The sequence below is a fragment of the Narcine bancroftii genome, chromosome 3 (assembly GCF_036971445.1).
Source record: "Narcine bancroftii isolate sNarBan1 chromosome 3, sNarBan1.hap1, whole genome shotgun sequence".
Lineage (NCBI taxonomy): Eukaryota > Metazoa > Chordata > Chondrichthyes > Torpediniformes > Narcinidae > Narcine > Narcine bancroftii.
This window is the reverse complement of record NC_091471.1, coordinates 196167280-196193778: the sequence shown is the minus strand read 5'-3', so window position 1 is coordinate 196193778 and position 26499 is coordinate 196167280. Positions and strand designations below refer to the sequence as shown.

At 39.2% G+C, this 26499-nt stretch overlaps 1 protein-coding gene and 1 long non-coding RNA gene across 15 annotated transcripts in view; one reads left to right on the top strand and one right to left on the bottom strand.

Annotated features, from left to right (window-relative positions):
* Positions 1-26013, bottom strand: part of gria2b (glutamate receptor, ionotropic, AMPA 2b) — a 202664-nt gene extending 176651 nt beyond the window's left edge. For 11 of the 14 annotated variants that reach the window (XM_069926208.1, XM_069926210.1, XM_069926222.1 and 8 more), the window contains exons 1-3: positions 25541-26013; positions 24965-25141; positions 24523-24663 (exon numbers count right to left, since the gene is read on the bottom strand). In XM_069926208.1, coding sequence (XP_069782309.1) covers positions 24523-24663; positions 24965-25058 — 235 coding nt within the window. In that variant the 5' untranslated portion in view covers positions 25059-25141; positions 25541-26013. Of the gene's footprint in view, positions 1-23647; positions 23937-24522; positions 24664-24964; positions 25178-25540 lie in introns of those variants that run through there. The other 3 variants (XM_069926221.1, XM_069926220.1, XM_069926217.1) reach the window with 3 other exon arrangements.
* Positions 22436-24272, top strand: LOC138757992 (uncharacterized). Its single transcript, XR_011354023.1, has 2 exons — positions 22436-22675; positions 24177-24272. It is a non-coding gene; the product is annotated as an uncharacterized lncRNA (long non-coding RNA).
* Positions 26014-26499: the final 486 nt, after the last annotated feature.

The window sequence follows — 26499 nt, the reverse complement described above, 5'->3', positions numbered from 1 at the left end:
GACAGGTTGCAAAGGAGATTAAAAAAGTACAGGAGCTGCTTTCCTTTATTTCTTTACTAGCTGAGAAGTGGAACGTAACAGCAGGAAGCTGAATTCAATGCATGAATTGTTAGAAGGACAACCATGTAAGCCAGTTAATTTTTGGAATCAGTTGTGAGGGACAGTATATTGAGAAGGACATAGAATGAAAAAGAATCTCAGGGTTGTATATGATGTCATAAATTTACTCTGACAATAAATCTGAATTGTATGCAGTATTTCTCTGATAATTACGAGAATACAGTTCTGATCAATGCATTTTGTGAAAAAAGTGAGTGCATGGAGAAGAATGCAAAGGGGATTTAACAGCACTAGAGACTATAGAATCATATTAAGTACACCCAATGACCTCGCTTCCACAACCACCTGTGGCAACAAGTTCCACAGACTTCACAACCCTCTGACTAAACAAATTTTTCCGCATCTCTGTTTTGAATTGACAACGTTTTATCCTTAAGAAATGCCCTCTTGTCCTAGAATCCTCTTCCATGGGAAACATCCTTGCCACATCTACTCTATCCAGGCCTTTCAACATTTTAAATGTCTCTATGAGATCTCCCCTCATCTCTCTGCACTCCAACAAGTACAATCTAAGAGCTAACAATTGTTCCTCATATGCTCACCCTTTCATTCCTGGTATCATTCTAATAAATCTTCTCTAAATCCTCTCCAATGCCACCATGTCTTTTCTCAAATAAAGAGCTCAAAACTTACATTACACCTCTGCTCTTGCATGCTATTCCTCTAGAAATGAATGCCAGCATTGCATTCATACTCTTCTCCACTGACTGAACCTGAAGGTCAACCTTTAGGGTATCCTGCATGAGGGCTCCCAAGTCTCAGAATTTTGAATTTTATCCCATCTAAGTAATAGTCTTCTACCAAAATGCATGACCGAACACTTTTCAACATTGTACTTCATTTGCCACCTCTCTGCCCATTCTCCTACTCTATCTAAATTTCCCTGCAGCCCTTTGGTACACTCAGCACAACCCTCCCTACATCATCTGCAAATTTAGCGACAGATCTATTGATTTCATACATAACTCAAAAAGAAGCAGCTACAACATCATCCTCTGCAGACCACTACTGGTAACCAGTAGCCAATCAGAACAGGATTCCTATTCTCTATATGCTGCCAATCACCCAATGCTGTAACCATGCTAGTATTCTTCTTGTAATTCCATGGGCTCTCATCTTGTTTGGCAGCACTTTGTCAATTGCCTTTTGAAAGTCCAAATACACAACATCCACTGCATCCCAAGTACCTTCTCTCTCATGATCTTGACTGCACTCGCTTCTCTTCCGAGAGAACCATGAGAGTCCAGTATGCTAGTCATATCTTCCAAACTGAGGACTGATCAAAAATATTCTAAAATAATTTAAGCAGACATTCCCTTTCATCATCCATCCAACCCTGACCCAATTTTCTGACAAAGCATCATAATAGAATTCCCTTCATAACATTCTTTTGAAGCATTTGCAGGTAAATTTTAAAAATGTCAACCTGCAGGTGATGTTAACTGGGCATCCATGATACAACATTATGTGGCACCGAAGGCAAAAAAACAGCTAAATTCTTGATTTAATCTGCACATTAAATCTAACTTTATCATCAAAGATTTTCAGCCATTCTATGTGACCTCTGGCTATCCTAATCTCATGGTTCATTCCATCCAATCTCCCAGTGGCCATTTCCTCCTCGTCTCCTTCCCACCACCCCCCCCCCCCCACACACACCTGTACAAAATTGCACATGTTTTAAGTATAGTGCCAGTGTTCCCAATCCCTCATTCATACAAGATCCTGCTATTCCTGATCCCTCTCCATCACATAAAAGCACAATGATCACAATTCCTTCTCATTCTACTACCATGCTGCACCCTCACCCCTTTAGAAAAAATTCCAGTGAACCAAATCTTCATTGCCACACCCATGTAGTAGTCCCAGTGCTCCCATTTGATATCCCATCACCCTCTCCAAGCTCACTCAAATCTTGCAGAAAAAGTGCTGATAAATCTCCAACCTGTCACCACCATCTCCCATGTAGCTTATTTTCAAATATGACAAGTACAAGGTCTGTTTATTCTGTACGACTAAGATCGTGGGCTTGATCACGTTGAATCCCAGTGATGTGGAACAATGGTGAACTAGAATTGGTAGATATGTGTACAGGTACCTTTGCTTATTTGGATATTATGGTAAAATTCAAAGCATCTGGGTAACAAAGTGTTTTTTTTTTAATTATCAATGATCATCCACACTGTTTCTCTGTCCATTGATTTTACCTCACCTTCTGACGATTTACAACATTCTGTTCTTGTTTCAGATTCCCAGTATCTGCTGTGTTTTGCTTTACGTAAATGGATTCAGGGATTTTTGCATTTTTTCCAACAATGCTTGCATTTCAATTTCTGCTGTGACTCTAACCCATCAGATTTTGAGGTATGTGATTCAGTCGGGGGTGGTGGTGGGGGGGGAGCTGGTGATAAATACATCCCAAGTGACAATCTCTGAAATCCAAATAAAAAGGCTGAAATTATGCTGCCAATTAGCCATTTACTTATTAAATGTGTTGCATCATAAGAGAATTAAAGAATCAGAATTAACCAAAATTAAAGTTCAAAGGATCATGGAGTGGTGAAGGGGAAAATCAACCACTTCATTCTATGGCATCACCTATATTTGAGATAAAAATCGAGGAGCAGGTGTAACACACAGCTTGAATGGATCTTTGAACCAGTACAAACAAAAGACCCTTTCAAGCTGCCTTGTAAAATGGGGTTAACCGGGCAATTTGCCCAGTTAGCACCCCACTCACAAGGCAGCATGACAGTGTCTGACATGGTTAGCGACGTCCAGAATCAACCGGGTCCCTGCCCTACCTTGGAGGTAGTCAGGGAATTCAATTAATACTCACCTAGGTTGTGTCATCCTGTGGCTTGAAAGCAAAAATGGCCAACCCAGTTACTCCTGTGACGTCAGCGCTTGCATGCTGATGTCACAGAATCCCCAGCAGAAGGGGAGAGAGGGGCCACCAGCGGGGCAGAGGAGTCCCTGTGATCAGCGGGCCAGAGGGACTGCCATGGGGGTGGAGGGGTGGGAGTGATTGACAGCTGTTGGGGGAGGAGTGGCATTGCTCATCAGGGAAAATATCACAGCTGTGGTCAGGTAGGACAGACCAGAAAGATGGTCTACTGGGGCTATACAAGTGGAGATGAGGAATGTTAAAGTTATGACCACACTCATGGGTTTGTATTATAGACTTCCCAATAGTCAACAAGAATTGGGGGAGCAAATCTGTAGAGGGAAAGCAGACAGCTACAGGAAACATAAGGTTACGATAATAGGGGATTTTAATTTTCCACATATTGACTGGGACTCCCTTACTGTAAGAGGTTGGATGGCTTGGAGTTTGTCAAATGGATTGAGGAAAGTTTTTTTTTTAAATCAATATATACAGGTACCAACTAGAGGGAGTGCAATACTGGATCTCCTATTAGGGAACAAGACAGGGCAGGTAACAGAATTGTATGTAGGGGAACATTTTGGGTCCAGTGATCATAATATGATTAGTTTCAAGTTAACTATGGAGAAAGATAGGTTTGGGCCTTGTGTTGAGTTTCTAAATTGGAGAAAGGCCACTTTTGTAGAAATGAGAAGGCATCTAGAATGCATGGATTGGGATGTTGTTTTTGGGCAAGGATGTGCAAGTGGAGGGCCTTCAAAGGTGAAATTTTGAGAGTACAGAGTTTGTATGTTCCTGTCAGGTTTAAAGGCAAGATTAGCAGGCACAGGGAACCTTGGTTTTCAAGGGTTATTGGGGATCTGGTTGGGAGCAAATTAGATACTTAAGAAGTGAAAAAGATCCAAGAAAAGCCACAATAAAGAAATCAGGAAGACTAAAAGACAGGAGGTTGCTTTGTCAGACAATGGGAAGGAAAATCCCAAGTGTTTCTACAAGTATATTAAGAGCAAAATGATGATAAGGGACAAAATGTGTCCCCTTGAAGATCAGAGTGGTCGGGTTTGTATGGAAATGAAAGAGATGGGGGAGATCTTAATTTTTTTCCCATCAGTATTTAGTCAGCAAATGGCAAAGAGATGTGGGAAGCAAGGAAAACAAGCAGTGAGATCATGGAATCTATACAGATTTAAGGAAAGGAAGTGCTTGCTGTTGTAAAGTAAATAAGGGTAGATAAATCCCAAGTTCCTGACAAGATATTCCCTCGGACCTTAAGCGAAGCTAGTGTAGATATTGCAGGGATTCTGGCAGAAATATTTAAAATATCCTTACCCATGGGTGTGGTTCTGGAGGATTGGAGGGTAGTTCCTGTTGTTATGTTGTTTAAAAAAGGCTCCAGAAGTAACCATGGAAATTATAGGCCAGTGATCCTGATGTCAGTAGAAGGCAAATTATTGGAAGGTGTTCTAAGAGATCGGATCTACAGTTATTTGGATAGCTAGAAACTGATTAGGGATAGTCAACATTGCTTTGTGTGTGGTGGTTAGTGTTTAACCAATTATATAGAGTTTTTTTGAGGTTACCGGGAAAGTTGATGAAGTAAAGGCTCTGGATGTTGTCTACATAGATTTTAGTAAGGCCTTTGACAAGGTCCCACATGGGAGGTTAAAACAAGAATGCTCAGATGCTAGGTATTCATGGTGAAGTAGTGAACTGGATTCAACAACGGCTGGATGGGAGAAGCCAGAGAGCAGTGGTGGATGATTGTTTCTTAGACCAGAGACCTGTGACTATTGGTGTGCCTCAGGGATCAGTGCTGGAACCATTGTTGTTTGTCATCTATATTAATGATCTGGATGATAATGTGGTAAAATGGATTGACATATTTGCAAATGACACTAAGATTGGTGGCATAGTGAACAGCAAAGGTTTTCAAAACTTGCTGAGTGATCTGGACCATCTGGCAAAATGGGGTGAAAAATGGCAGAAAGATGCAGACAATTGTGAGATGTTGCATTTTGGAAGGACAAACCAAGAAGACATACGTGGTAAATGATATGGGTCTAAGGAATATGGTAGAGCAGAGGGATCTGGGAATACAGATACTTAATTCCGAAAGTGGAGTCACAAATGGATAAGTCTGTAAAGAGAGCTTTTGGCATATTGGCCATAAATCAAATATTGAGTACATGAGTTGGGATGTTGTGGTAAAGTTGTATAAGACATTGGTGGGGCCAAATTTGGAATATTGTGTGCACTTTTGTTCACCTAATACAGGAAAGATATCAATAAGATAGAGAGTGCAGAGAAGATTTACTAGGATGTTGCCCCGACTTCAGGAACTGAGTTATAGGGAAAGGTTAAGCAGGTTAGGACTTTCTTCCCTGGAGTATAGAAGAATGCAAGAGATTTGATAGAGGTATTTAAAATTATGAGGCATAGAGACAAAGTAAATGGAGATAGGCTTTTTCCACTGAGGGTAAATGAGACACAAACCAGAGGACATGGGTTAAGGGTGAAAGGGGAAAGATTTAGGGGGGGAATATTTGGGGGAGCTTCTTCACACAGAGAATGGTGGCAGTGTGGAACGAGCTGCCAGCTGAAGAGGTGAATGAGGGCTCAATTTTTAACCTATAAGAGAAATTTGGATAAGTACATAGATGGAAGAGGCATGGAGGGCTAGGGACCTGGTGCAGGTCAGTGGGACTAGGCAAAAATGACTCAGCACAGACTAGAAAGGCTGAAGGGCCTGTTTATGTGCTGTAATGTATGGTTCTATCCTGTGACTGGGTAAATCATCCTAAAATATTAATATTTTTTAAATTATATCTGTTTGAACATATGAGTTTTTGTTTTTTTACTGTGTGCATATATACACATTTTTGTGCATGTCGTTTCATCTGGTTGTACATGTTCAGTTAGATGAGAATAAACTTAAAAAAAAAACAGGACTCGATTGCAGAAATGGGAATGATTCCTCATCCTGCAGGCTTCCTTTTTCACACAATGGTCAAAGGTGATTTTCAATTTCCCTAGCTCATTTTGCCCTGTTAGCAGTGGGACAGCTGTAGGTATCCTGGGTGATTGATGGATAGCTCTGTTCATTGCTTCTAAAATTCTTTGTTCCAGTTTGAATACAACTGAGATTAACTGGCTGTCATTCTCCATCTGCAGCCATAAATGACCTGGTATCAAATGAACTGTGTACAGGCTAAGCTCCCTAAAATTTACACTAAAATCTCCATCCACTATGAGTGGACTGCCATGTTATCCTTCAAAATAGGAAATACTGGTGTTTGGAGCACAAGATCACAAGAATGTCCTCCAAGATGACATTCTGAAAACCCTCAGTAAATTCAGCTGCAACCATGAAGAGAGAAACAGAAATAACATTTCAGATCAACAACCTTGCATCTAACCTGTTTGGTTTTTCTACTACATTTCATTTTTTGATTGGTGATTGTATATATCAGTATATGACTGTATGTATCTGTATATAAACTGACAGTATCAAAATATTTCAGCGGAGGAGTTTGATGAAATAGTTGAGCCAGGAAGCATGCATTCATGAATATCTAAATCAGGGGTGACCAACCTTTTAAACATACAGCACGGTAACAGGCCATTTCAGCCCACAAGTACGTGCTGCCCAATTAATCAACAACCCCGATACATACTAGTTGGCCAAATGGCCTGTTACCATGTTGAATGTCCAAATGAAAAAGGTTGACCATCCTGATCTAAATGCACCTCTCTCAGATGGAGAGGCAATTCGTCCCGGATCTTGTACGTTTCAATCCATTCCTCTGACTAATTTGTACTTATCTGCCCATTTCTTTCTCTCATTTATACTCTTATTGATTCTATTTTAGTGGCTCTCAACCTTTTACTTTCCACTCACATACCACTAAGTAATCCCTATGCCATAGGTGCTCTGAGATTAGTAAGGGATTGCTTAAGGTGGCATATTTTGCTTTGAGAGAAATTGTCATTGGCCCATTTCCTTTGGAGTTCTGAAACCTGCATATAACAAGTCAATTAGGGAGGATTAAAACAGTGGTTTTCAACCTTTTTATTTCCACCCACATACCACCTTAAGCAACCCCTTACTGATCACAGGGCACCGATGGTATAGGGAACACTTAGTGGTATTTGAGTTGAAAGGAAAAGGTCAAATCTCCTCTCAACTTTGTTAACTGAACTTTTCTCTATACCTCCTCTTTTGCCCACTTCTACAATTATTTTATTTTTCTGCCTTCCATCACCTTGGTACCCTTTGGGCAGGAAGCTAGGCAGCTGACTGAAATAAAATCTGGATGTAGGTTCATTTTATTTCCATTGATCCTCTCTGCTAAATGATCTGCAGCAGAAAATATTTGTCAATGAAAGAACAATTCTGCTCGTGGCCAGCATTCTCGAGGTAATGAGGGTACAGCTGAGAACCAAATCTGAACAGGAATTTGCAGACAGATTCTCTGGTGATGATGAAAACACTACAAAATAGCAATAGACAATGTAAAAATCTGGCTAATGATGCTGAAGACTTCAATGTAAAATGTGACCCAAACATTGAGTAGATTACATTTGGTTCTAAAGCTTATTATAGTTTTAATAGTTTATAGAATTTATGAGTCAAAGGGATTTTATTTTGAATATTTTATTGTTAATTTTGAGATAATCATATGCACAGCTTAACAGTTACGTTCTGCCTCAGCTCAACCCAGCAAATATTCCAATTTGTTTCTGATAGAGTAAGAGGTTAGATTGAGGCCCTCATCATATTTTGGACTTGCTGGACTTTTGCAATAGATAAAACCACTAAATCTGCTAAAGGAAAGAAAACACACAAATACAGGACAATTGGATTTCACAACCCCTTGATCTCAACTAACCGTTTAGCCGCATGGTGAGCCTACCAGTTAGTGCAAAGCTGTTACAGTGCCAGAGATTGGGACTTGGGTTCAAATCCTGCGCTATTTGTAAAGAGTTTGTACATTCTCACCATATCTGCATGAGTTCCTTCCCCCCACCCCGAGTGCTGTGGTTTCCTCCCACCATTCAACACATAACAGGGGTGTAATTGGGCAGCACGGACTCAATAGACAATAGGAGCTGGAGTAGGCCCTTTGGCCCGTCGAGCCAGCACCGCCATTTTACAGATCATGGCTGATCACTACCATCAGTACCCCTTTCCAGCCTTATCCCCATAACCCTTAACTCCTTTGCCCACTAGAGTCTTATCTAACTCTCTTTTGAACATAATCAGCGAATCTGCCTCTACCACCCTCTGTGGCAGAGCATTCCACAGATTCACACTTCTCTGGGTAAAAAATGTTTTCTCATCTCCGTCCTAAAGGGCCTACCCTGTATTCTTAAACTATGCCCTCTAGTCCTCGTCTCCCCCATCACTGGGAGCAAGTAATCCGACTTCACCCTGTCTATCCCCCTGATAATTTTGTAGACCTCAATCATGTCCCCCCTCATCCTTCTAAACTCCATCGGATACAAGTCCAGTTTTTCTAGCCTTTCAGCATATGTCAACCCCGCCATCCCTGGAACTAACCTTGTAAATCTGCGCTGCACACCCTCTATAGCTAGTATGTCCTTCCTCAAAATTGGAGACCAGAACTGGACGCAATACTCCAGGTGGGGTCTCACCAGGGCCCTGTACAACTGCAGAAGGGCGTCTCTGTTCCTATACTCCAATCCCCTCTTTATGAAAGCCAACATGCTATTAGCCTTCTTCACAGCTTTCTGAACCTGCATGCTAGAATTCAGTGACCGGTGAACAAGTACTCCCAGATCCATTTGCTCCTCCCCACTCCCTAGCTTGTCACTCATGGTTTGAAATAGCCTGTTACCATGCTGTATGTCTAAATTTAAATTTAACATATACCCAGTGAAAGTAGTTCCAGTGGTTCAGTTCCTGGTTAAGTCTGCACATCTGAAGATGTAAAAGTAACATTCAATTTTTAGCTTTTTTTTTTAAATAAAAAAAATAAATATAGATCGATTAACTGGCCTTTCCGTGCGATGAAGAGATGGCCTTTTCTTCATATCAGATTCCAGATGCATCCAGTGGCCTTTCCGTGCCGTGAAGAGATGGCCTTTTCTTCATAGCAGATTCCAGATGCATCCAGTGGCCTTTCTGTGCCGTGAAGAGATGGCCTTTTCTTCATAGCAGATTCCAGATGCATCCAGTGGCCTTTCCGTGCCGTGAAGAGATGGCCTTTTCTTCATATCAGATTCCAGATGCATCCAGTGGCCTTTGCATGCGTGAAGAGATGGCCTTTTCTTCATAGCAGATTCCAGATGCATCCAGTGGCCTTTCCGTGCCATGAAGAGATGGCCTTTTCTTCATAGCAGATTCCAGGTGCATCCAGTGGCCTTTCCGTGCCGTGAAGAGATGGCCTTTTCTTCATATCAGATTCCAGATGCATCCAGTAGCCTTTCCGTGCCGTGTAGAGATGGTCTTTTCCTCATATCAGATTCCAGATGCATCCAGTGGCCTACATGTTAGTTGCTCAAAGAGCAATTAAGAGACTACTCACCGAGCACACATATTTTGGCAATTTCCAGTGAACCTTGTCCTGGACCATAACTTTCAAATTTGGGGTCACTCTGTCCCTGGTGTGTTACTACCTTCAATAAGTCATTCATTTATTATTTATATTCTGAAACAAGTTTGAATTTTACCATACTTGTTAGCATAATTACTGTCAGAGTTGTACAAGCTCTTGGACATCATCCAGATCTCAACTTTGTTACCCATCTAATCCCATTTTCCCCCATATTAGATCTACATCTTTCTCTGACTTGCCTGTTTAAGTGCTGTGTCTAAATGTCTCTCCCTTTCCTCTTAAGATTCCCTTTAAAACTCCTTCATCTTTCCTTAAACCAATGCCTTTTATTTCTCATAACTCTCATCATGGAGAAAATATTCTGACTACCTTCCTTACCCTTCCCCTTATAATTTTATGTGCCTTCGTCAGGTCATCATTGCAGTCTCCTTCACATCAGGAAAGTAAGCCTTGCCTAGCCAGTATCTTTCCATAACTAAAGTTCTTCAATCCAGGCAATATCCCAGTGAATTTCCTCTGTATTCTCTCCAGAACAACCCTATCCTTCCAGAAGTGCATGCAATATATGAAGTATGGTCCAACCCATTATTCTGTAAAATTGCAACTGATCACAACTTTGATATCTTTGCTCCAGTCATATGCCTTCCTCACCACTCTTTCCACCTGTATTGTAACTTACAAGAAACTATTGACTTGAACTTAAATGGAATAGAATTTTTTTAATTTTTTTTTTAATATAAATCTAGAACATTGTTCAGCTGTAAACCAGTGTCTCCCGCTGACCTTTTGGTTCGATGCTCCTCATTAGTAATGCATTCATGGAAAGTGGCATAAAACATGACCTACATAAATAACTCCCTTGCTGTCACTAAAAACAGAAATCTTAAAACATCTGGAGATATGTGAGATTTATTATCAATGCAGAAGTGGTTAGGGAAGTAAAATACTGTTTATTGTCCTGTCATTGTAGAAATGAAAGAAATGGCTACCTTGTGGTAGATCACATAATAATGTAGCACATCTGCAGAATTAGAGAATCTACAAAAGCTGCCATTAATTCAGGACTTTTTCTCCTGCCAGCAGCGGAACTTTTACCCTTCGCTGAATGAGCCAACTTCATTTCCTCTGTACAGTAAGTTTATTCATCAGTACGTTTGAATAGCTTACATCGAAACAAGGGCAACTAAATCTCACTAAAAATGCTGAGAAATGTGACAAATTTATATTTGCACATGTATATCAATTAAAATATGTTAATAATGCATCACCTAACATCTTAAATGTCACATTACAATTCTGATAATTGCAAAAAATGTTTTGGTGCATTTTGTGCAATTTAGAAAATGTCACTTTCATTTTTAATTATTTAACTGATAAAGCTACTCCCTGTATTTAAATTGCTGGATTTTACTTTCTATTAGTAGTATGAATTATGTTTAAATGTGTCAACATTGATTATTGTTTGAGATTCTTTTGTCCAAAGAACTGGATTTTCCCCTCATCCATTTTAACTTCAGAAGCTCCAGAAAATCCCTGAAAAAAAATAGCATCAACTCCATTTACATCATTGGGCCAACATTTGGTGGCAGAATAATAACAGATTTAAATATGCCTGTTGTTAATGTACAAATCACCCAGCAATAGAGCTGAAGAAAAGAAACCCAGCCAGTGGGAAGTTGCTTAGTACCAGTCCGTTCCAAAAATGAGAGCTTGCTTTTGATCTCTCTTTAAAAGTTGGAAAAATAATTATGTGGAGATTTAACAATGTTCCTTTGATACTTCAAATTGTAAACAGTTTCAAGAGAATTTTAACTCTTACCTTTTCCTTTGGTTTCTTTTTCTTTTTTAGTCTAATCCATCTTCCCTCTATTTCTCTTCCTTCCAACATCTCTTTCATTTGTTTTATTTTGATTTCCATTGATTTTTCTGTGAACCTTTAATGTCATTGAGATTAGAAAATGGCATGTTATGCTTGCCATTCCTCCATGTTCCTAGATCAGCCTTTGACTCCATCCATAATGGCTGCAGATCATTTTAGTAATTTAACATTAAAAAGTATAAAGCTCATAAAAATGATTGAAAATGGTCCTGCTGTGACAAATGCTTGGTATTTTGCTATGTTGATGCTTGCTCTTAAGAACAAATAGAAAGTCACCCTTTCATTCTTTATAATAATATTTGAATCCCTATCATTGCTTAAAAGTTATTTCTCTCCATTTACTACTTTAGCAAAATACAGAGAGCCTTTCACGGATTTCTATAAAGGAAGCATTAAAAAATATTTGCAACACAACATTTTAGGTTGAGTTGCAAATATTTAACATATTGGATGTGAAAGTGTTTCACTGCAATTTAATCTAAGAAAAAATGGATCATATAGCATTGAATGAAATATGACTTTTGCTGTTTTCTCAATAGATACAAAACAAATTCAAAGCAATAAATTATTCAAACAAAATCAATACTAGGGAACTAAAAAAAATACAACTGCTGCGAATGTAATTCAAGTATTTCTTTCATCTTACACTATTCATAAAAGCCTTGACCACCAGCCAGTAGATCAGGAGCTTGAATCCTTGAGACATCTATCAGTCAATGGTTGTCTCAGTATATTAATATAATCAATCACTAGCTGAGCTGACAGGTGGAGTGCCACAAGGCATTCCACACTGTGGAAGAGAAAAACAAACACTTTGATTTGACACTTTTCAAGAGCTATTTCATGTTGTCGGTGAAGTGGAATTGACAAAAGCCAAATAAATTCCTGTCAACAATTTCCCGACTCTTGTCAGTGTGAATGTCTTAATACAGAGAGAACAAATAGGTTTGGCTGAATAATCCAAAGGACTGAAATATTTTATATGACCTAATTGGATGATTGGCACATTTTACTAATATACTTTGCCCAAATTTCAAAACAAATACAAAATTGATTTTCCAGGATCTTTAAAATACCCATTTTTCATTTTTTGTATGTCTCAACATTATGTCACCATGCATCACTGAATTAAAATATAAAGACAAACTTTGTGAACGTCCTTTTTAACCTACAAATAGATGTTAGATCTGAAGCAAACTGGATCCATGATGATCAGAAAGCAGCAGCTTTTATCATTTGATCTTCTACAGCATCCTTAACAAATAAAGCACAGCACTTCACAACATTATCAACCAATTGTGGTTATACTTTTAAAACCATAAAATATTAACACTGATTGACCTTCATGAATGGGTTAAACCATAATTTGGATTTATTGATAAATAAAATCTCAAAAACTAAAGAATGGAAAACGTAATAGAATAATAAATGCATGTTAGAACAGAAGCAATACACCAGCAGTTACCTCCATCCAAAAGGCACAGTATGAAAAGAGCATTACTGCAGTAACTTCGGACCCCCCTCAGAAATTAAACAGTTTGATTTATCATGATTGTTAGGCAATTACTTGTGTGAAGCAAGATTCAGCAATCAATGATTGCTCGAAGGTGTACTGTTGACAAGGTCTTTGAGACATTTCATTCAGAAAATTTCAAATTCTGCTGGTACACTATTTCCTTCTTTTGGCTTGGCTTCGCGGTCGAAGATTTATGGAGGGGGTAAAAAAGTCCACGTCAGCTGCAGGCTCGTTTGTGGCTGACAAGTCCGATGCGGGACTATTTCCTTAAGAATGCATTAAATGATCTGTTCAAGCCTTGATTGAATCATGAACTTGTATCTTTCCACCCCCCCAAAAAAAAATTTGGAAGAAGGTTTGAGAATAACTAAGCCAGAAGCAGACAATAATTAAAATGATCATTAGTAACCACTTTGGAAATTGCTAAGCTACAATTCATGAAAAAGCCATGAACATATCTTAAAAACTAATAATCTAGGCCATCTATACAAACTAAATTATCAGCCATTAATGAAGAAATTACCAGACGACTTAGAACATTGGAAAGATTTACCACTAACACTGATAGGAAAGGTAAATTGCATTAAAATTAATATCTTCCCAAGGATACAATACCTATTCCAATCGTTACCAATTCACCTAACAGAGAAATTCTTCAAAGAGCTAAAGAAAATAATAAGAAATTGTTATGGAAAGGGGGGAAACCGAGGATAGTGCTTGATAAATTAACAGAATGGTACAAACAAGGGGGCTTACAGCTACCAAACTTTAAGAATTATTATAGAGCAGCACAATTAAGATACCCATCAGATGTTTATCAAACAAGGGAAAAACCAGATTAGAGCTAGATAAAATAGGGGAGAAGGAACCTGAACATATACTATGTAAGTGGGATGAAAAGCTGGTGCAACATGGGAATTCACCAGTACTGCACCATCTGCTCAACATATGGAAGAAGTTTCACATAGAAAGGAATAAAACAAATTACCAACTACCAAAATTATTATTGATGCAAAATCAACTAATCCCTTTCACAATAGATAACCTTTCCTTTAGAGAATGGGAGAGAAAAGGGATCAAAAGAATAGAAAATTGTTTTTCGGGAAATAAATTATTATCTTTTGAACAAATGAAGTACAAATATGGTATAACTTATGGTACAATGTTTGCATACCACCAACTGAAAACCTGCTTGAAGGACAAATTGGGAAGCAGGCTGAGGTTACCAGAAGGAAGCAATTTTGAATATGTGATTACAGACACAATGATAATTAAAAGATTTATAACAAACATGTACATCAAACTGCAAGAGAAAGAGAACGAGGAAACAAGCTGTAAACCCAAACAAAAATGGGAACAAGATCTAAACAAAGATAAAGAATGTAACATGGGAAAAGCTATGCTCCGGAACTATGAGAAATACAATATACATGAGGTTACGCATGATACGATATAATTGGTTACACAGGCTATACACCACGCCCCAAAAGTTAAATAAATGGGACCCAACAGTATCAGACAGATGTTTTTGCTGTAAGAAGGAAACGGGAACAATTTGGGCATGTGAGCAAGTGGAAAAGTTTTGGGAAGATCCAAATCAGGTATTAAATAAAATCACAAAAAGCAACATACCAAAAAATCCATAGATCTTTCTTCTAAGTAATATAATTAGTAAAGACCTTGGACTCTATTTGAATGGAGCACAAAAAAGATTTATTATGATAGCCTTAGCTGTAGCAAAAAAATGCATTATGTCAACCTGGAAATGAGAAGATAGCCTGAGAATACAGCAATGGTACATTGAAATGAATAAATGTATTCCATTGGAAAAAATAACATATAATTTAAGAAATAACATCACAGTATTCGAACAAAATTGGGAACCGTACATGGAACACAACAGAGAAGTCCTACCGCGGACATCCACCACCTAAAATGACAGAAGGAGAAGACGACGAAATTTTGTATCATCTTTGAAGGAGTTCAATAGCTCTTCCTCCAAAACTTTGGCTTGTTGGTAGAACAGTCAAAGAAATTTACCTCCAAACTTTAAAATCTTGGGGAAAATAGCTCAAGTAACTGCATTATACATAGAAATATCATTATATTTATGTGGTCTTAATGAAGGCTGACAAAGACTGTTTCAAGATCATTCACACAGCTAAATACAAAAAGTTTTTTTAATATATTTTTCTGTGCTCAATATTGTTTATTCAAAGAACTGCACAGAATTCCCTTACTTTTTCATAAGAATCCAAGCAAGTTTCATTCAAATGTTATCAAATACAAGGATATTAAGCACTGATGCAGAATATGGTGTAATTTTTGCATGCAATTTCAATACTAAGCACTTCCTCGTAATTCCCTTGTCCTCAAAGGATGATAAGATGCAGCACAAAAAATCCCTCTAATCCATCCTAATAACATACCTCAGCAAACAAAATCCTCACCAAAATATAGAAGGCATCATAAATTTCTCACACTGAGGGTGAATTTCATATCTTCTCACAGATATACTGTACTCTTGGAAAATATTGTCAAGCAAGTATACATTGACATTACATTTTTATTTCAGGATTTCCATCCCATCTTCAAGAGACTGTCAGCCTCTAATTGCCAGTCGCTTTGTGAGTTCATTGATAGGATGCAACACAAGAAAAAAAAAACTTATACCATTGGTCATCTGGAACCATTGTAAGAATCCACAATATTTCAGGTAGTATTTTTACTGCAGTGAAGGACAATAGGCTTCAGTATTATTCCATATAGCAAAATAATAGTTTAAAGTGAATTGAACATTATTTTAAAAGAATCACAGTTCTATTGTGGAGTACATTTCAATCAATAAACTGAAAAGACTATTAAAATGGACATGAAGACATTCTTGACTGAATGTATGAATTATTGCATGGAGCAATCATTTATAAAAATAATATAAAATGCATGCATTATTCTTGTGATATTACAGTCTGTTGTCTGTTTTACTGTTAGTAAAATAAAATTTTTTTAAAAATTTAAGGAAAAAATTATAAACAAAAATAATCTTAATTTGTATTCAAAATAAATTATTCATTGACCATAAACAATCACACTTAAAATTAATTCTAAAATAGATATATTTTTCACATTGTAAATGCATTATTTTGGATGTACATCACCAAACTTGCTCCTGAACATACAAGACAATGATTCTGGTATTAACTAACCCAAGCCCACTCCAATTATTACATTTTAAGTTCTTGGATAATCAATTTAACATTTTGAAGCTGATATATAATTCCACTGTTAATGGTTTTCAATATTGGAAGGCCTGCAGCTCAATCCTGCATGCTTGGGTATTGAAAATTTGTTCAGTGACTTTACATTTATGAGCTTTATTTTAGTTGCTTTCAGCTTTAGTAAGGGGGCGGGGGGGGGGGGTGGAAAGCAGGTTCCTGGATACACTTGGTTCTGCCAACTGTTATTTCCAATTTACAGAAACTAATAAAAATGAAACTAATATTCTCAGCATTTTTGGGTGTCCTGGAATATCAACATCCATGTTTATCATCTCCTATGTCCTTTGATTACCTCTATTAAATCATCTGTTCTTGAAGAACCACTTTCAAACATTCACACATTCTGACAGCGGAGTTAAACAAGAAAATGCTGGGGTGAAGGCAATACACAAATATGCTGGAGAAACTTGACAGGCTATGCATCATCCATGGGAAGTAAAGGGCAACTAATGTTTCAGGACTTAACCCTTCATCAGGTTACTTACCTGATAAAGTGCCCAGGCCTGAAAAGTTCCTTACCCTTTAATTCCCTTCCTATGGTTGCTGTGTAACCTGCTGAATTTCTCCAGCATGTTTGTGTACTGCACCTGACAGTGGAACTCATCTGGATTACAAAGGAGTCTTCTATTTGACTGAATATAATTTTGAAGGGTCTGGGAATGAAGAGAGAAAAGGTTTAGATTGGAAGACGTTAAAGAATGCAAGGAGTAAAGGAGAAGTACAATTAGACTGAGCAGGATTCACACAAGATCTTCAGTTGAAGGAAATGAGGGGACAGAACTGGCATGAGCACATTCTCATTATCTGTCCTGGTAAAATGTCTGGGAATGAGGAAGAGGAATTATTGGAAGTGGTTCCCAGAGTTTCAGCTGCTTCCCCAGGCATCTTGCTCCCATTGTGCTGCCTCCTTCAGGAGAAACTAGAAAGGTGTGATGGGCCAAGACTGTGGTCACCTTTGGGTGGAGACGTTCCTGATGAATCAGGAGGGAAACCATCAAAAAGGGAATGCAAAGGGTGACAATTTAAATCTTAATCTGGAGTCCATCAATTGGAGAGATGCAAAAGGAGAAACAAAAGCTGCAGATGCTGAAATCTTGAGCAAACAATGAACAACTGGAGGAACTCAGTGGGTCAGGGCAGATCTGTGGGTAGAAATGATCAGTCAACATTTCGGGTCAGGACCTTTTATCGAAACTAATGCAATATAGTGGGAAAGGAAATAAAGGAGGGGTGAGGAAGCCTAGGTTTGTGTGAGAAGTGATGAGGCATTAGATTTTAGGTGGGACAGTTAGAGTGACAGACAAAAAGAAAAATCACTATGATGGGATATTAGAGAAAAATACAAGGAGTAGGTAGAGATAGAAACAGTGGAACCAGGTAGAGGTGCAGGAATGCCTAAAATTAGAAAAAACAGATCGATTCCATTGGGTTTTAAGGCTGTCCAGGAAAAATGTGATAGTTTGTTCCTCAGGTTTACATTTGGCATCAGCCTGGCAATGGATGAGGCTAATAAGGGCAGACATATCTGTGTGGGAATGGTAAGGGGAATTAAAGTGTTTAGCAACTGGCAGTTCTAATTTGGACCTTCAGACAGCATTCAGGTATTTAGTGAAGGAGTTACCTAGCCTACATTTGGACACAAAGTACAATTGGAATAGATTTGGTTGGACAATGTACACGTAAACCTCTGCCTCACCTGGAATGGCTGCTGTGGCCCTGGATGGACAGGGGGGCAGAGATGTGGAGACAACACAGGCCACTGCAAAAAAATTAGTGGGAAGCCAAAGGATTGGGTAATAAGGAGAGACAAAAATGGCAATAAGGAAAAAAATAAATATGAAAGCAAGAAAGCCAGTAATATAAAAACCATATCAAAGGTTTTTTTTTCCTCAGATGTATAAAGAAAAATAAAGAAGAATGGAGACCAGATGGCTAGAACACTGGAGAAGTAGCAAGGAGGATCAAAGAAATGGCTGATGAACTGGTATTTTCTTTCAACCTTCACTATGAAAGCCACCAATGATGTACCAGAATTAATCAGGGGGCAGAAGTGAGTGTAATTGCTATTACTAAGGAGGCTGAAGGAGCTCAACATGTACAAGTCACCTGGTCTGCATGGACTATACTGCAAGGTTCTGAAAGAGGTAGCTGAAGAGATTGCAAATGCATTAATAGTGATCTTTCAAGAATCATTAGTCGGGAATGGTTCCAGAAGACCATGAAATGGCAAATGTCACTGAACTCTTCAAGAAGGGAAAGAGGCCAAAGACAGGAAATTATAGGGCAGTTAGCATAACTTCACTGGTTGGCATGATTCTGGAATCCATTACTAATCATGAGGTTTTAGAGTGCTTGAAACTACAAGATTTTTTTTATAAATCAGCTGAAGTCAGCACGTTTCCTTCAGGGGAGATCTTTACTGACAAATTTGTTGGAGATCCTAGAGGAATTAACAACAGGACAGATAAAGGAGTCAGTTAATTATGTTTACTTAGATTTTCAGAAGGCCTTTGACAAGATGACATACGAGGTTGGTTGGCAACCAATAACTTGTAGTGTCCTCCAGGGATCAGTTTTGGGTCCATTGCTTTACACGCTGTATGTAAATGATGGAATTGATGGTGTTTTTTGTGAATGATTCATATATATCTATTTATAAAAAAAAAAAGAGCTGAACAGATGGGTGGTGTTGAGGAAATAGGGAGTCTGCAAAGAGACTTGAATAGATTGGAAGTGGGCAAAGAATTGACAGACGGAATAGTGTATGGTTGTGCATTTTGTAGAAGGAATAAAAAACTATTTCATAAATGGGGAGAGTATTCAGAAATAGAAAGTCCAAAGGAGCTTAGGAGTCAGAATGAAAAATTCCCAGAATGAAATAGCTTTGGAGAGGGTCCAGAGTAGGACGGAGGACAGTTGGGGGATTTTAATCGAACACTCCAAATGTTGAAAAGGCTGGATAGACTGGTTGTGGAAATGAAGTTTCCAGTAGTGGGTGAGTTTAGGACCAAAGAGCACAGCCTTAGAATTAAAGGACATCCCTTTATAACAAAGATTACGAGGTTTCTTCAGCCAGAGGTTTGTGAATGCATAGAATTTGATTCATTGCCTGTTCTCCAGGGAACAACAGTGGTTCCACATTGATTTTTTTAATTTTATTAATTTATAAGGTAACCTTGATTAGAGGGTGGGGAATAAATTAGATTTAGGGGTTTTTTCTCCTTTATTTTAATTAATTTTTTAAGGTATAATTAGCCATCATTGATGTGGTTTCATCTATTTTTTGGTGCTGCTTACTTGTATACAAATGAATTATGTAATTTTCAATTCTGTATTTATGCTTGTATGTTAAACTCAAAAATATTTTTAAAAGAAAAGAATTTGTGCCACAGATGGCTGAGGAGGCCAAGACATTGGTTATATTTAAAGCAGAGGTTGATACATTTTTATTAGTGAGGGTGTAAAAGGTTATGATACAAGGCAAGAGAATGTGGTTGAAGGAAAAATGCATCAGCTGTGGGGCAGCATGGTTAGCGTAGCAGCTAGCACAATGGTGTTACAGTGTCAGCGACTAGAAAAAGAGTTCAAAGCCTGCATTGTAAGTTTGCAAGTTTTTCATGTGTGTCCTTCAAAATGTGCAAGGGTGCAGGTCAATTGGGTGTATCTGGGCACATGGGCTAGTAGCCCAAAAGGGCTTGTTACCATCCTGTATGTCCTTTTTTTTAAATTTAAATTTTAAATTTAAATGGAATGGTGGAGCAGACTCAGTGGGCTGAATGGCCTAATTCTGCTCCAGTCTTGTAGATTTATAGCCATGCTGAATAATGCCAAACATTTTTTGTTGTTGTTCTTAACATCACCATGGTTGGATTTGCTCGTAGCTCACTTCCTGGTTTTATATTCCAAGAGGGTTTACCATAAATTTATGGTGGTTGACCCCTTACCACCCCATGGAATTTCATCTCCTTCAGCTATGGACTGTCATGCAGATTGCATTCTTTCCTTACCTTCATGGTCTACAGTACTTTGCATCCAACTACACCTTACAGACCATCATCTGGCTCTGTTGAGCCTGAATATGATCATACATTGACTCTCAAATATATTCTCCTTGCATGGGAGATTTCATTTTGCAATATAACCTGTTTATGAAAAAAAGTTAATGAAGAGGAAGAAACTGTTCAAAGCTCCTTCCTAATCTGGAAGTTGAGCAGATTCTTTGTAGGAGCACTTCCAGATAAAATTAAAATTTGACAATGCTTTTCTAAAGTAAAATAACACTGTTTCCCCCATTTATTGGATTAATCATGATACATTTACAGATCTTCACAAATTGGCCATAGCAGAGTTATAATCTGATCCATCTTGTCCTTTTCTCTCAAGAACAAGTTCCTATCAAGGGTTTAATGTTTTTTTTTCCCCCACGTACATCATTATAAAGAACACCAAAACCTCAAAACAGGCAGGTTGCTAAAAAGCACAACCCAGGAAGGATTCCCTGATTCAACCTTAATTAACACTTAATTGGGAATGTAGTAAAAGGTGATACAATTGTAGATTCCCAAGGCAGTCAGATGAGAATAAAACTAGTTTCCATTCCTGTATGCTTTCTAGCAATTCTAACTAGAGGTGTACAAGCAAATGCTCAATAAAAAAAGCAATAATCGAAATACACCCTGAGATATCTAGTGTAACTGAGTGATTGGTATAGTTCAATTCTGTCATTTTTCTGAAAAATACACAGTGCCTTTTATAAATTTTGCATAAAACTGGCAAAATATCTTAAAGTTCTTCACAACAATGTTAAAAAGTTGTCCGCATCAGATATCTGGATGAGAGACCAAATGCTTTAAAATTTGGTTTTATGTAGTCATTTTTTTTTTTTTTTAAGTTAGATTTTTTTTTAAATGCACCACGGTTTCAGAAGCAAGGGTCTTGGCAGCTGAAGGCACAATCATCACAGGTGAAGTGGTTAAATGTGGAGGGATCCAAGAGGACACAATTAGAAGATGATGAGGGTTGAGCTGCTTGAAGAAATAGGTTGGGGCGAGACCCAGAAAGGGATTTGAAAACTCAAGTGAGAATCTCAACACAAGAGTTGTTTGACAGGATCTTAGTGAATGTCAGCAATTATGTTCATGGCTGAATGGAAATCTTAAGGTTATAAAGATTTTTTTTTCTTTGGTCAGGTTATCTATACTTTCATTTGTTCTGTACTGCATTTTACAATGTTTAAAATTAAATACAGGAATGAGGACAGGCAATACAGAAATGTATCCTTCTGTCTTGCTTTTCATTGGGTCATTCAATCCAGCTCTAGATCTTTGCATATCCATTTAATTAAAATATCTTCAAGTCTTTTGGAATTTAATAATAACCCTCAAAGACATGCACATGTAGATTGGTCAGTTAATCTCAGTGAAATGAAATTATTTCACAAGTTCAAAAATTGATATTGATACAATTCATGAGATCAGAGGTCCAATCTCCAAATTAAGTCTGGCCTAATCACCAAATTATACAATTACACTAAATCCACCAACACTTGGGTTTCTGCAGAAGGGTAGAACATTGCAAAGTAGTCACAGCATTGTGAACCGGAGTACGGTCAGGGAAGGCAGCACAATTTAGCCAGTAATGATGCAATCCTCTGATTCAAGGATCATTTTCAAAAGTAGCAGCTCAAAACATATTTTTAGATAAATGCCCTCTGGACGAAGAAATACAGTTCCATGTTTAGTTTGCCAATGGGAAATTTGAGCCAAGTGAAATTGTGCTTCAGCTTGAATCTGAATGGTCCAAGAACTTTGATAATTTGATGAGCAAAAATGAAGACGTGAAATGTGATTTAATATGAATCATGTATGTATAAAATCATGAGGGGTGTAAATAAAGGTGAATAATCTTCACGCTTCTTCCTAGGAAGGGGATCTCTAAAATAGATTGACTGGGGCAGGTTTGAAAAAGGATCCAAGGCGCTTTTCTTTTCATGACACTCACGGTGGTTGGTATGTGCAAGGTGCTGCCAGATGAGATGTTGGAAAGAGTAAAATTGACATGTAGACAGGTCCATGGATAGGAAGGTGAGTGGGGATATGGGCCAAACGTCAGCAGGAGGGACTAGCTCAGATAGACAACTTGCTGGGCTTGGACAATTTGGACACAAGAGCCTATTGTGCTGTGACACCACAGGTGGGTGACCAACTGGTGGCGCCCCCTGGTGGTAAGCAGTCAGCCAGCGGGCCCTGAAGCTGCAAGAATGGAAGGGCATGCAATGTGGCCGTGCTCCATTCAAGGTGATCACTCAAGCGAGAAGGCATTGAGGGTTTATGCACAAAGACAGGGTCATTTAAACAAAAAAATGACAAGGGGATCGGCAAGGGAGTGAGAGGCAACGTTGCGATCGTCAGCCAAGCGGTCAGTTCACTCGCACACAGGAGACCAGCCATTTTATGAAAGGGGCAGTGGAAGTTTTGTATCGGTTGAACAGAAAGCAGGGCCGGACCCGAATTTGTATTCACGGCGATCCTTCACGCGTTCAGTCAATAACAACCACATCCTTTCGCCCCATGCAAAATTATGGACCAAGCATCGGTGAAGGGGGTTGGAATTCAACTGCTCGCCTCCTTATTATCAATACCAGGGGCCAGGAGCGAACCCATCACCCATTCAGCTCCTCTTCCCCTCTCCATCCAAGCCTCTGGTGCTTTGTTTTAGCCCAGTTAATGGGCTGCAACAGGGAAAAGGAACTCCGTCTGGAGCACCTCGTCCGAATAGCCACAGCCGCCTCCGTGCACCGCCGCCGCCAGCAGGCAATGCCGGGGAGCTGGGAGAACCGCGCGAGGGTCTCTGCTCGGGGGGCTCTGCGAAATGGCCCGAGGGATAGCTCCTGCTCAGTGCCCAAATGTCGAGGAGAGAGAGCACCGTGTTCCAACTTCATTCCCACGCGTGTCAGTGACAGTGAAGAGCACCGCAGTAATAAATTGCGGTAACAAGTCGTCGATTTCAAGAACCTATTTGTGAAATTGGCACGATTATCTAACCAGAAACAACCCTCGCGGGTAAACAAAGGGTATAACATTCCTATTCAATCCGATCATTTAAAGGGAGGTCCCTAACCAACATGGTTGATGTTATACAGGGTACGTGTAAATTAAATCAGTTTAATCCCCTAAACTTCGCATTGCGATTTTTTTTTAAACCACAGCAGCGGCTCCAGACAAAAGAGTCTCAGAAAAGCTGCCCGACAAAGGAAACGCACAAGCAAGTCGTGGTTTAACGCTCTCATTAAATGAACACGAGCACGTTATTAGTTTGTCTGGTGCAGCTGAGCTGAACAGAAATGGTCCTCTTTGTCGGCTTCTCTTTGGATGACTATGGAATGCTCACCTCGCTCGTTCTCTAATGCTGAGAGAGAGAGGGGGGAGCTCATCCTCCCGATCGATCCCATTCCCAACGACGTTCAAAGCACATGCCTATTTACTGTACATTTTAATGTACGTTATAGTCGTTAAATCGTCGCTAGGTTTCTCCAGTGTAGCCGATAATCACGACAAGAGCAATGCAAATTCAATCAGAAGGCGAATTAGTTCGGTTTTGATCGCTATTCCCTGACTCAAATGTTCTGTATATCATACATGTATTCTGCATTGTTTCGGTGTTCTACCACTGCAGTGGCGTGACGTCACGTTCTATCACCCACTTTGTGACCTATCTTTGTGACATCAGAAATAATAATGACCAAGGGTGGGTTTTTCTTTGAAAACCCCAGGGTATAGCATTTGGGACCCGACCTCGTAATCCCCCCTACTCATTCATTGTTACCACGGGTTCACTCTTTTGGGGTGTCTTACTCAAAATATTAAAAAGGCACAGGATATCTTGTCACTCACTCCCTTCTTTCTCCTTCCCTCTACAGCTATGTGATTATGGACCGTGAATCAGATCACAAAATAGGAACGGTACCTGGGAAATTTAATTCAATAAAGCCTCAGCCGCGTTACCATTGAAACAACTGGAACCCAAGGTATACATTTTTTTCCCCCCTCTCTGCAGAGGACGTTAAAGGATCACGATACTTTACCACCGCAGACAAACATCGACTCACAGCACAAATGCCTGACACGGAGAAATACAACATCGCATTCAACCAGTCCCCAAGTTGAAGTAGGTTGGCGGTCTGTCCGTCCCTGTCGCTCATGCCTATGGTCCCAAACATGCCCATACATTTCGTATCGACCGCCTCGGTCGGTAAAATTACTTACATGCATTGGTTATAGCGAAACTGTTTGCTACTTCCAAATTGTCAACATGGGGCGTCAGCCTCAGTTCATGTGAATTATGCTGGAAAATTCCTAGACGAAATGCACTGTATTCCTGATCGGCTCCTCTTGGGAATAGCCCCCCTATGAAAAAGAAATATATATATATATTTATAACTAGGCTTATCCTGACTACATTCATTCCGTGTTTCAAATGAAGCTCATCAATACGTACATTTTCGGATCATCAAGTCACGAAGCTCTTGAAAAGAGGTGCAAATTTAAATTATTGATGGCAAATTTTGATTGATAATTTTCGAGAAGTAAACAGTCATTTACAATTAAAATCGCGTTAAAGATTCGCTGAAATATTGGGTTATTTCAGTCATTTTTTCTAAATGATTTGGTTTGGTCTTTAAAATGATTTTACTGGGAAAGAACTCACCGATTTGTACGCTAGTGGGGGAAGAGGCACCGAACGCCAGTCCGCAGAACCAAGAAGCCAGGAAGACCGATATACGCTGCATAATCTTTTGCATTTCCGATAAAAAATGCTGCAACCGCGTTATAATCCTTTCCTGGTCAGGATCTGTGCAAGGGTCGGGTCCTTCACATAACGCCGCTTCAAGAAAGGGGGGGGAAGAGAAAAGAGAAAACAATAAACACCTGAATGACGAACGCTGCCCTTCTCGATTGGAAAGAAAAAGGGAACAGATGCAGCGAGAACCGGAACAGTGGGAAAATGTGAAAAGCAGCTTTAGCACTGCGCTTTACCCAGCAACACCTCTCAGCACAGCCACGCTGCCAGAGACATGTTCTGCTTCTTAATAAATCCCAACACACGCAAAAAACGATCAGCGACTGAACACATGCACGTTTCTCCCTACCAATCCAGAGAGGACTTCACTCGGAACCATGAAGCGTCCATGTTAGTCAGAATGGGTTCCCCCCCGCCCCCCGTCACCTATCCATTTTAACGCTGCCACTGACACCACCATGAGAATGACTTATTTCATCTTACCTGTCTAGCGCGACTCCGTTGGAATTTCAAAGACTCGTTTCATTTTGGGGGTAGCGTCAAGAAGAAATCCGTCTATGCCTTTTTTATTCTGCCGCGAGTACAAGTCAGATTTATCATCAATATCACACTATTTCATGATGTAATCTTCAATGGTTAGAAATTCAGAAACCTCATATTAATTTCAGTGGTATGGATACAGCACTATTAATAATTGATGTCTTAATGCCAACAAATTGTACGATAACAACGATCCACTAGGTCCATTCATTAAACATCAGCCTCTTCGACGTGCGGACCTCTGCATTCCCGGCAGGACACCCCTTCCAAAATATTTGGCAGAAATCGGATTACGATCTTCAGAATCAATTTTAATCAATCGTATTAGTATGGCCTCAATGTTGTAACAATCCATGAGATAAGTTATTTGGTAAAGAATCAAGGTTAGCACTTCCAGGGTTTTTCAAACGCGCGTTTGTTAGATTCAATTGAAACAGGTTCGAATCTCGCACGGTTAACTAGGATTCAATTGAAACAGGTTCGAATCTAGAACGGTTAACTGGGATTCAATTGAAACAGGTTCGAATCTAGCAAGGTTAACTGGGATTCAAGTGAAACAGGTTCGAATCTAGCACGGTTAATTGGGATTCAAGTGAAACAGGTTCGAATCTAACAAGGTTAACGAGGATTCAATTGAAACAGGTTCAAATCTAGCAAGGTTAACTGGGATTCAATTGAAACAGGTTCGAATCTAGCACGGTTAATTGGGATTCAAGTGAAAGAGGTTCGAATCTAACAAGGTTAACGAAGATTCAATTGAAACAGGTTCAAATCTAGCAAGGTTAACTGGGATTCAATTGAAACAGGTTCGAATCTAGCACGGTTAATTGGGATTCAAGTGAAACAGGTTCGAATCTAGCAAGGTTAACTAGGATTCAATTGAAACAGGTTCGAATCTAGCA